The sequence below is a fragment of the Plecotus auritus genome (assembly GCF_963455305.1).
Source record: "Plecotus auritus genome assembly, chromosome: 2".
In the NCBI taxonomy this organism is placed as follows: Eukaryota; Metazoa; Chordata; class Mammalia; order Chiroptera; family Vespertilionidae; genus Plecotus; species Plecotus auritus.
This window is the reverse complement of record NC_137771.1, coordinates 22,241,482-22,253,849: the sequence shown is the minus strand read 5'-3', so window position 1 is coordinate 22,253,849 and position 12,368 is coordinate 22,241,482. Positions and strand designations below refer to the sequence as shown.

Sequence of the window (12,368 nt, the reverse complement as noted above, 5' to 3'; positions counted from 1 at the left end):
GTATAAGTCGAGGAGATAATTCTTTTCCCAAACAGTTAATTAGTTGACCCTGCAAAAATGTGTTTCTTTTCTCATTGATTTTTTAATGTTGTCTTACACATATTTCAATTTTTATGTGTATTAAGGCTATTTCTGCAATATCATTCCATGTTCTGCTTGTCCACTCTTGGACCTCCTCCACACTATTGTCATAAGTGTCATTTGCTGGTTCTGTTTAGTACCTGGTAGGATAAGGCTACTACTACATTTACCGCCTTTTAAAATTTCTGCATTGTCTGTAAATGCCTATGTTCCCAGTTAAACTTAGGTATCATTTTACTAAATTTAAAACAGGTCATCAGGCTTTGGATCAGAATTGCATTAAGCTTATAAATTAACTTTTCAGTAACTTCTCAAAAGGTTAATATTCTAAATTAACCTTTCAATAGTCTTTCCACTCAAGATTATGCTATGTCTCTCCAGTTATTCAAAATTTTTTATCCCTCTATAAAAGTTATTTTCATACGGTGCCTTCACAGTCCTTATTAAGTTTATTTCTATTTATTATATGCATTTTGTAATTAATATAAACAATACATGTTTTCTTTTTATTTTCATCTGTCTCTGGTAATAGAAATGTTATTGATTTTGTATATTTATTTCACATTTGGCTACTTAGCTAAAATTTCTTATTAGTTCTAATAACTTTATAATTAATTCTCCTGGGTTTTCTGGGTATATTAACATATCATCTGCAAACCATATGCTAGCTTCTTTCTCATTTCCTCTCCTTGTGTCGCATGGGCTGGCTCATCCAATAAGGCATGAAATCTCAGAGGTGATAGTAGCATTTCTGTCTCATTCCTGATCTTAATCAGGTATTTCACCACAAGTACCATGTAGGTAATTGTTCTAAAATGATGGTTAGAAATATTCTTTCTCCTGGTCCCGGATGCTATTTTAATCAGGTTTACATGTCTTATTTTATTAAATGCCCGTTTAGCATTTACTCAGAAGACCTTAACTTTTTGCTCTTTTACTGGGATGCTTTGTGTTACAGCTTATTTTTTCAATATTAATCATTTTAGAGATTAACTGTCCTTTGTCAGTTAATCCCTAATGTGGGCTTTAAAAAAAATTGGTGTTGAGTCAGTGTATTAGCATCATAGCAGGTGGATCTGAGGTGGACTTCTTACATTTGAATCCCAACTGTGAGTAACAGTGGGACTTGGGCCTCCTCCCTTAATTTATCTTTGCCTTAGTTCTTCACCTGTAAAATGGAGATGATTTTTATAGTATCCACCTTATAGTGCTGTTGTGACGATTAAACAAGTCAATACGTATAAAGTTGTTAGAAGAGTGTCTAACCAAATATAATGTGTTAAATTATTGAGAACTTACCATGTGCCTAGTACTGAGCTTGGTTTGTGGCTTTAAAAATGGGAAAACGCCCATATAGTCTGCTTTCTCATGGAGCTTATGGCCTGGCAAGGAGACAGATATTTATGAAATAATCACACGGAAGCATGGAAATTTGCTTCTATGATAGGTGCTACCAATGAGAGGTTATGTTGTCACAAGAGCATATAATGGGGGGTTTGTTCCAGTCAAAGAGAGGCCCTTGACCGTGATCTGAAAGATAAATATGCCAAGTAGGGAGGGTAGAGTATTCAAAGCAGAGAAAATAGCATATGCAAAAGTCCTGTGGCTGTGCAGTAAGAGAGTGCATCAGGTACAGATGACTGAGAAGGGTGGGGTTTGACTGGAAACTAGTGGATACAAGGCTAAGAGGTCACTAGGGGCCAGACCATGCAGAGACCCTCATAGACCTTATGTGATTTTTTTTCTTATTGAACAACGATGAGGGGGTTCCTGAGCAGCATCACAGCCTCACCAGAGAGTAAGTTAGAGGAGCAGACACTCCGGCCCCATCCAGATGCTGTGGATCAGAATCTACATTTCCGCCTTGTCCCCAGGCATTGTGCACACACACAGTGAAGTCTGAGACTGGCCAGGGAGGACTGTTTTCAGGAGGGTGTATGTGAGCAACACTGTTAGAGGGAGCTGAGAGAGAACTCTAAAGACTGAAAAGACCTGCTCTACCCATCAGTGACCTCAGTAGACCTGTTTGGAACCAGAAGGCAGAAGCAACAGGGCTGGAGAGTGAGTGGGAAGTAAGGAAATGGAGACAAAGCTCGTAAAAAGGTGTGTTTTCTAGAAATTTACCTGTGAAGGGGAAGATAGAGATAAGGCTGGCGGGAAATGAGGAGTAGAGTGGGGAATTGTTTTCTTAATGATGGAATCTTGAGCACATTTAAAATGGGAAGGTTCCAGTGTAAAGGAAACGCTTAAACATGTGTATCCTATAGAAGAGAGAAGTATATATAAGGTTCATGAAGAGGAGGGAGGGATGGGATCCAAAGGGCACATGGATTATGTTGTCGATATGAGAACATCCAAACCTGTAGATAATTTTTTCAGAAGTTTATTTGAGCCAGAGGATATGCCTGGAAGCAAGATCTCAACAGACTTAGAAAACAGTTTGCATCTTCTTTCATGCATTTGGAATTAGGGAGGGAAGTAAGGAAGATTATATGAAAGCGTGAAGGCAGGAGAAAGCAGGCCAGAATGGGATTATAGGCTAATGAGAGTATGTGTTCTCTTGAGGGTGGTTTTTCTTCTGAGGGGTCTGAAAAGAGGCATTTCAAAGGCCTGTTAGCCTATATGCACAGAGGCAATGGAAAAGGCTTGCTTAAGGCAAAGATAAACCTTTTATTAAAGAGGTTACAGGCCTGGGGCATGACTAGCCAACGTAACCTGCCCATTTAAGAATTTATGATCAGATCACTCTGTGAATTTACTTTCCATAGAACCCCATTTTCAGTCTTAATGTTAAGATTGAAGGAGAGATGGTTCCTCTGTTGGAAGAAGGAAGACAGCGTGGGGCAGGTTAAATGGGTTTGGAATTGGGAAGACAAGGGATCCCCACTGATGGCTTTTATTTTCTGTGGGGAGTGAGAAGAGCGGACAGGAGGTGAGATGAGGGGCTTGGAGAGTCAGGAGGCTGCGGAAGGCACAGAAGGTTGAAATCCTCCCTCTGGCATTTAATGTAAAGGGGAAGTCTACGTGCTGCCTAGTCTGGTTGTCTTTCCATTGTCCACTCTCTCTGAGCCTTAGTGTCCTACCGCACAGAATTGTTCTCAGGCTTGGCCACAGTGATGCTCATTGTACCACCTGGACAGTGCGTGGCGTAACAGGCTCACACTCAGTGTCAGTCACCTGTCTTCCCTCCCTCTGTGACAAGTGTGGGCCTGGCATCGAGGAAGCACTTGGCAAAGTGGGTTCATGATTCTCTAACACAGTGCTCCTGTATCTCTGGAAGCTTCTAGGAGTTCTCCAGGCCACACTGAATTGCTCCCTTTCTCTCTCCCAGGCCAGAACTGCACATTCCAACTGCAGGGTCCCAATGGAACAGTTGAGAGCCCAGGGTTCCCATACGGCTACCCCAATTACGCCAACTGCATATGGACCATCACCGCGGAGGACCAGCACAGGATCCAGCTCGTCTTCCAGTCCTTCGCCCTGGAGGAGGACTTCGATGTTCTGTCGGTGTTTGATGGCCCACCCCAGCCAGAGAACCTGCGGACCAGGTACCACCCGTCTCTTCCCCACAGCACGTAGCTGGGCCCTGAGCCAAGCTTGCTGAGAGGAGGAACCCACTGGGGTTGAAAGATTTATGGTCATCAGCAAAGACCTCTTTTTATGAGGCCTGCTCTCAACTCCTTTGCTTTCTTTATATTTTCCAGTTCCTTTCTCCTGCTTAGAAGTGCTCAATGGATAGGGTTGATGAGTTGGATATTTGGGAAGACTTGACAGAAGACATAAAAGGGTTACAGAGAAATTCAAGTTTTTCTCTTGAAAATGGATTTTGGGTGTATATGGTGTATATATGAATATCTGTTGGTGTATATTCTTTGCACACACAGAAATTAATTTTCTCCTTTTGGGCCCAGCAGATATGTGTTGAAGGCTAATAATAGTGGCTGTATCTTGCATCCTATACTTGAAAAACCATTAATACTTTGTTGGAAATTGCTTTGCATTTTGCCTGGGCCACAAACCTTGTGGCTGTGGCTATGGGTGTAGAATCAGAAATTTGGGGAAGATCCCACTCTCTCAAACCCCATTGCAGGCGATGGAAGAGAAAACCATGGAGAAGGTGAGACTGCTTTCCTGTAACCCTGAGCTGCCTCCCAAGCAGGGGGTTCACATGGAGGAGGGAGACAGGGATGGAAGCTACAGCCTCTGCAGAAAGGGCAGATTTTCTGGGGCAGCTGTAAGGGCTCCAGAGTTGCCGTTCTGAGGTTTGATTGATGGTAGTTTGCTGTGCTCCATTGCAAGCCTTGTCCTGGTCCTGCCTGCCAGGCTTTTGGATCCCCAGGAAGCCAGCCATAGGGTTAATGGCTTACTAGCCAACCAGCTAAGTCCCAGGGAGGTCAGGGTGCTAATTAACGAGGGGTCCCTGCCAAGTCCATAACCCAGTGGTCAGCAAACTGCAGCTTGCGAGCCACATGCGGCTTGCGAGCCATGGTTTGCCGCTCTGTTGACTAATGAGTTTGCCGACCACTGTCTTAACCTCAAGGCTTTGTTGAAGATGCCTGGAGCAGGGTTACAGACAATATTTGCAATTCTGCCCCAGCCCTCTTCTCTCTGGCAACCTGCCCTCTCTGGGCAGTGCAGAGGTGAGACTGCCAAGCCTGCAGCAGAGGTTGGGGTGTCTGGGGCCCCCCCAGATGAGTAGTATGTTTTAGACCAGACTGGGCTTATTCATCTCCCTTGGGCTCAGCAGGATTTGGCACACAGTAGGTGTTCAGTGCAACTTGGGTGAAGGGACTGGAGTCCCCCCTGCCCTCATTCATTCCACAAATATTTCATGAACACATGTTATGTTCCAGACACTGACCTGGTGCTGGGAATATAGCTGTTAGCAAAACAAAGCCACTGTCTTCATAGAGGTTACACGCTAATGAGAGAGACAGGAATGGGCTTGAACAGTGAGTTTAGAGTTCAAGGAAATCGGTGCTAGGTAGTGCTGAAGACCATGAGACTGGATGAGGTCACTGGGGAGCGAGTCCTCACATCAGATGTTGAGCTTAGGCGACACCATGTAGGGCACCTGCATTGACTGGTGGTGAATGTTGAATGAATGTTGAAAGATAAAACATCCAGTTAGGCCAGTGGTCGGCAAACTGCGGCTCGCGAGCCATATGCGGCTCTTTGGCCCCTTGAGTGTGGCTCTTCCACAAAATACTACGAGCGGGCGCGCACGTACAGTGCGATTGAAACTTCGTGGCCCATGCACAGAAGTCGGTTTTTGACTCTCAAAAGAAATTTCAATCATTGTACTGTTGATATTTGGCTCTGTTGACTAATGAGTTTGCCGACCACTGAGTGAGGCTAATGGGCTGCTTGGTTGGGGTATGGACGCTGCAGGAAAACTTTACAGTTCTGCCTACTGGGGTTATTCCAGCTTTCCTTTCTTTTAAAGCAGGGTCCACACTATGTGATCAGACCTCTGTTTCCTGACGTTTGGGTTTGCCGGCTCTGAGTGAAGTGTTAGAGGGCTCACCAGAGGTGGGGATTGCTCTCACCTGGAAGGTGGGGGTTTCATGACCTTGGGAGGTGGTCCTGACAGGGGAGGGCCCTGGATTGTGTACCTGGCCCCCACTTAGCCCATGCTGGCCAACCAGCCATGTTTGAGGAACCAGGGTTTGTACCTTCACTGGGTCATCCTTGCATGGGTTCCTTCTGTGTCACCTTCCTGATCTGCTCATGTCAGTTTATTTCAGAAGTAGCCAAGGGCATTCAGGCTCAGCCAAGGGGAAGGCTGAAGAGAAAGCTCTGCCTCTCAGTACCCCTGGAGCAGAGGAGCTCACACCTTGGAGGGGAAATGACCGCAGAGGGGGACCATCCAAATAGCATGAAAAATGTGTTCCTTGAAGGTTTTGGAATGACACTCCTTTGGGTCTGTAAGGGGGATAGCAAGTGTGTTTGGTGGGGACCCTTGGGTCTTTGTGAATTCTTTTATGTTCTCACATGGTTATTAATCTACTCAGATTTTCTTTTTATTGAGGAGTCAGTTTCTATTTGTATGCTTGTCTAGGAAGTTATCTATTTTATGGAGATTGTCAAGGGTAGCAGTGTAGAATTACATATAGTTCTCCCAGGAAACATTTCTATCCCCACAGTACCTGGGATCACATCTCCTTTCTTGCACCTGCTCCTGTGCATTTGTGTTTTTCTTTTTACTCAGTTCATCTTGCTGAAGTTTGCCTGTTTTATGGGTCTTTTTAAAGTTCTAATTCTGGGGCTATCAATTTTATTCTTTCCCTATTATCTAACTTATTGATTTCTGTTTTTATCTTTATGCATTCTTTTCTCTCACTCACCTTAGGCTGATACTGCTCTTTTGCTGGTTTTGTGAATTGAATTAGTTCCATTATTTCCTGTTTGGTAATCAAAATTTTCCCCTAAGTATAGCTTTGACCATATCCCATTAATTTTGATGGATAGTCATTATTGTAGAAAGAATCTCTAATTGCAGTTTTGCTCCTTCCTTGACTCTAGAGATTTTTCCTAAAACTTTCCAGTAAACTTTTTTATACTTAAAAATTATTATCCAGTTGAATTGTATTATGATTAGATTATGATTTCTACTTTGGAGAATTTGTTGCTTTTATTTTCACAGTATAAGATCATTTTTATGTAAATGTTCTATGAATATTTGAAAAAAAAAACGCAGATTCTTTGGTTGAAGGGTAAAACTCTTTTAGTATTTATTTTTTCTAATGTCTTTATTGTCTAGATGATATTTGTCAAGGATAAGCAGTGTGTTGACTTTACATTTTCACTATTGTTTTTGTCAATTCATCCTTTTATATATTTTGATAGCGTACTCTTCAGCATATATTTTTAGCATTAGGTCTTCAGAGTGAATTATATTTATTTTTCAATATAAAAATTATGTTTATCCCCAAAGGTTTTTTGCTTTAACTTCTGCTTTTATACCAATATTACCACCTTTATTTTCTTTTAGTTTTGCATTTATTGAGTCCCTGTTTGCCACTTTCTTTATTTTTAATATTTCTATGTCATTGTTTTAGATGTATCTCTTAGTACAACATATAATTGGATTTTTATTTTTAAATCTTTCCTGAGAGTCTTTATTCTTTAACTGGAAAGTTTATTTCACTCTTTTTTTTGTGATAACTGATATACTTGCTCTTTTGTGTAATATTTGTATAATAGTTAATGCTTTGTGTTTTTTAGCTTTCTTATGTCATTTTCTTTTCTCTGTCTTCAAGTGTAAGTTTTCATTGCCTTTTCTGTGATTTTTATTCTAGTAGTTAAAGTTACTTCAGAACACATTTTAAACTGTTATTTTTTATTTTTTTAATTTTTATTTATTTTTTTGAAGGTGTGAATTTTTATTAGGAAGGGAAGTTGTCAACTGAAACAGCAGCAAATGAAGAGTGAATAAGGAAATTCCCTGTTGTCACAGCTACTCAAGACCTCCACACATATGTGACACAGGAGCCATTTCAATTTGTGACCCGCAGCCCAGAATTATCAAATGCTTTCCCATTCAATCTAGTATTTTTTAGAGAAAAAGGAAGGGAAAGAGAGAGAAATATTGATGTGAAAGGAAAACATTGATTGGCTGCCTCTCGAATCTGGGAATTGACCCTGCAACCAGGGCATGTGCCCTGACCAGAAATTGAACCAGCAACCTTTCAGTGCACGGGACAACGCCCAACCAACTGAGGCACACCAGCCAGGCCTTAAACTGCATTTCTCTGTCAACATCTTGTCTAGTTAGCCTTTTTAAATCAGGTCTCTTGGGTATTGCACCTTATAGAAATTCCTTAGTGATTGTAGCATGTAGGCATCTCTCTCTTTCCTAGTTTCCAACATGGACATATAGTCTCTCTTTTTATAAACCTTAGGTTATTTTCATGAGAATTTAGGGGGTTAGGTTGAAGGGGAGCTTACTATATTATCTTGCCTCTCCATCTTGACCTGAACATTTCTCTTAAGATTTTTATTCTTTTTGATGCTATTATGTATATAGAAGTATTTTTAATTTAATTTAATTTTTGAAATTTTCATGGATATCTAGAAATAGAATATCTTATATCCTGTGACCTAGCTGAACTTGTCATTAATAGTCCTAATGGTTTTTTATATCTCTGAATAAAAACAGTTTTAGTTCTTTTCCAATCTAGTTGCTTTTAATTAAACCCTTTTTCTTTTTTTTCCTAATTGCATTGGATAGAACCTTCAGTACAACATTGAATAGAAGTGGTGAGAGTGGACATTCTTGTCCTGTTCCTGATCTTAAAACATTTAATCTTTCCCATTAAATATGATGTTAGCTGTAGGTGTTTGGCAGGTGCTCTTCTAATGAAGGTTTTTAAATGAAGGATTCTGGCACAGTCTGGCTGCAGTATGGAACACCCACTGGCTTGGGGGCCAGACTAGTGACTGACAGGCAGGGCAGGAGACGGTGGCGCCTGAAGTGGAACAACGAGGAGAGAAGATGCTGTGGATTTGTGTGATGTTCTGGGAAAGCGTTGCCCCTGGAGGTAAGAGTAGATTTATAGGGACTGTAGAGCGGGAATAAGAAAAAGTAAGGGATGGAGGTTGACTCCACAGTGTCTGACTTGGAAGCAGAAAACAAGCCATATTGGCCCAGCGAATCTAGTTTCCAGTAAAATGTGTTCTCTCAGCCTACCAGGCTGTTTGCTGCACTGACGTTATCCTTCATTCATTTGACAGAACAGGTAGGTCACCTCCTGTCACAGTGTTTTCCTGGGAGACAGTAGGGTACAGTGGGGACAGGCCTAGATTTATATGCAGCTCGGTTTTGCATTTATTTGCTCTGTGACCTGCCCAAGTTTGGCCTTCCTGAGCCTCATCTATAAAATAGAGGTGACACTGACCTGCCTTACAGGGTTGTAGAATGTGAGCCACCTGCCACAGACCCCATAGTGCTCCACAGACATTATTTGCATTTTCCCCTGCCCTTCTGTTCTCAGGACCTAGAAACTCAGACTGTTTATAGAGGACTTTGGTGCCTGTCTTGACACATCTCTGTGGCTCAACTGTTAGACTTAGATTAGGGAACTGCAAATGTAAAGGACAGACCCTGAAGCAGGTATTGGGCTCACGGGGAGTCATTCCCTATGGGTGGCATTACTGATCCCCTGGTCACCCATCTGTGGGGGCACAATCACCAGGAAGCCTGCAGTAGGCTTTCTGTGTTTATTGTCAGTGACTTGACTGACAGACATAGTTTTGCAATTCTGCTTTCTGTACATTTTTAATGCATTTCTTTTTTCACTCTGACTCTCATCCTCAGTATCCTCATCTATGAAGTGGGTATACTAGTATCAGTATCTATCTCATAGGATTAAATTAAATAATGTATGTAAACTGCTTTGAATTGTGATGATACATAAACAAAAGGAATACTTAAATATTTGTAGAAAAAAATAAAACACAGTTAAGCAAAAAGACACACACACACACACACACAAATGCAAGTACATTTGTAAGTCATGAGATAGAGTGGTGGCTCTAAACTGAAGGCAATTTTGAGCCCCAGGGGACATTTGGCAATATCTGGAGACATTTTGGGCTGTCAGACTAGAGAGGGGCTGGGGCATCTAGTGGGTAGAGGCCAGGGATGCTGCTAAACATCCTACCTGGCAGGGGACAGCCTCCCACCACAAATGCCAGCAGTGCTAAGGTTGAGGAATCCCAAGGGAGGTGATTGAGGAGTGAAGGCCTTAAGTGTCAGACACCTGGATTCTAATCTCATTTCAATGTCAGTGACCTTGGACACATGAGTCAAGCCACCTGAGCCTCAGTGTCCTCCTCTGAGAAAGGGAGGATTCTCAGCGGTGCAAGGTACTGAAAGCTGCACCTGGCATCGTTCCTGAAGAGGTGCCAGCGGGCACACTGCGCAAAGCTTGTTCTATATGCAGATGCCATTCATCTCCCAACAACTCCCTTTCTCCACCAGGGGTTCATCGCCATCTTCTTGAAAGCATCTCACATTTCATCTAGAGCTATTCACAAGCAGCAGCATCCCAGGGTGCCAGGAGGCAGCGTCTGGCTGCTTGAAATTAAATTTACAATAGAAGCTGATCAGATTCTTCTCATAATGGATTAGGGTGGGAAATTGGAGTAGGAGCTGGTCCTGAAGGCCGGGAAGCCTGTAGAAGTTTGAAAATTAGCAAGGAAAGAACAAAGAGCCTTCCAGAGAATGCAGCGTCAGCCCTGCCTGGATGAATTACTGAAACAATTCCCACATCTCTGCTTTCGCACAATGAGATGGCCTTCCCGTGCTGGCAGACGTCCGATTGCATTGCAGTTTAATATGGAATGAAGTTTTCTAATGGAACACAATGAACATAATCTATGGAGACATTGCTAATAAACTGCATCACTGTACATTGGAGGTTGATAGGGCGCCGGTGATGATTGCACCAGTTAAGCACATCTAAGCATCCCTTAATCTAGACATTTGGGCTCACGTTATGGGAAACACTACAACTTGTTCCCTCAATTACTGGCAATACACATTCTGTCATCAGCCTAAGGTGGAATGCAGTTAGTCATTTGGAGCTGGTTGCAGATTTCACTCAACTGGCGTTAGACACCTGTTTGGAAGTTGTAAAAATTTCACCCAATTTGCCAGATTTACCGTCTTATGAATACAGATCGCAGCAGAGGCCCCTAAAGAACCTGTCTGTTGGAGTCCTTAAAAAGTGTGCCTTGTACATCAGTCAGATTGTCCTTGGAGAGTCCTCTCCCCAGAGTTCCTTGAGAATGAGCTTTGTGGGCTGGAGGCGGCTGGAAGGACCCAGGGGATGAGGGTAGCATCCCTGATTAGGCCTGAAGCAGAGAGAGGACACTGGAGAGGAGAAAGAAGAAATGATGACGCTGGCCACCTGTAATGGGTCAGACACCATGCTGGACACATTCATTCATTCACTGTTATTTATTTAAGATGTATTGAATGTCTACCAGGAATGCCAAGTATTGGGGATACAGCAGTTATCAAGACAGCTTCTGATTTCAAGGAATTTATGATCTCTTAAAGGAGACAGTACAGATAGTCCAGAATGCTGTGATTGGGGAATCTGACCTAGTCTTGAGGAGATCTTTGTAGATTCTGATCTGGGGGCCTGGGAGGTCTTCCCTCCACCTTCCCTTTGTTTAGGTATCATTCTTCATATCTCAACTTACTAATCACGTTCTCACCCAGCAGGTCCTCTGAGACAACTCTAATTTTCAGTCTAGTCAAACCTTCCTGTGATGATAACCCCTCAGATTACACATCCATCCTTCATGGTTTTACATGTGCATGTGTGTGATAATTGGATTTATGCTCATTTCCCACAAGACTGCAAGCTTTTTAACTGCGGGGACTATTTCTGTTTTACTCTGCATTGTGTCTCCAGGGCCAGATTCCATAGTAGGTGCTCAAAAAATAATTACGGAGTGAATGAATTAATGAATGCTCTCTGGAGGAAATTGAGATTCCCTGATAGGGCATGGAAGGAGGGATGGGGAGAGAGTTTCAGGCCAAGAGAATAGTGTGTGCACAGGCCTAGGCAAAACAAGAGAAAGGCAAGGTGCTCAGTGACAGTGGTTGGGGTGTAGTGGGAGGTGGGTATGTGGCTGAGCCATATCATTAGGGGTCCTATATGCCATTCTGGGGAGTTTGTGATGTATCCTAACGGAAGCAGAGACACTAAAAAGTCTTAACCAGGCATTCCATGTGTTATCGAAAATAATTCAACAACCCACCCATGAGATGGGGGGTATTAATTTTCTTTGCAGGGGTTTAGTAAGCGTCTCAGTTCTCTAAGCTGCTAAGTGGCTAATGGTGCAGTGGGTCTCATGCAGCCAGAAACCAGGCTTTCTGCTCCACACCAAGAAGCCTTCTCACTGCGTGGGACTCATTTGCATTCACTTCATTTCCTTTTTAAAAATTCATTCCATTTTCCTTGTTAAGCAGTTTCTTTAAAATGGTAGAAGTAACGGGAACTCACTACTTCCAAAAAGTCAAGCCATGTAGTCGTGTATCGAGTAAAAAAACGCAAGTGCCTTCTTGTCCCAGCCCCGCTCCCTGGAGGTAACCGTTGTTAACAGTTTGGTGTGTGTCCAATTTCTTTTTAACTACAGATTCATTAAACTGCCCATGAGGCTTATTGGGACATCCATCAGCCCTTTAAAAATTGTTCTGATGAATTAAGTGTAAACTAATTAGAAACATGGATTCAATTACCCTCGAAACACACAAGGGTTTAATAATT

At 42.4% G+C, this 12,368-nt stretch overlaps 1 protein-coding gene across 4 annotated transcripts in view; it reads left to right on the top strand.

Annotated features, from left to right (window-relative positions):
- CSMD2 (CUB and Sushi multiple domains 2) overlaps positions 1–12,368 on the top strand; it is a gene marked incomplete at its 5' end in the record, with an annotated part of 547,039 nt that overhangs the window by 52,120 nt on the left and 482,551 nt on the right. For all 4 annotated transcript variants that reach the window (XM_080658115.1, XM_080658114.1, XM_080658113.1 and 1 more), the window contains one exon: positions 3,413–3,629. In XM_080658115.1, the coding sequence (XP_080514241.1) occupies positions 3,413–3,629 (217 nt within the window). The remainder of the gene's footprint in view (positions 1–3,412; positions 3,630–12,368) is intronic.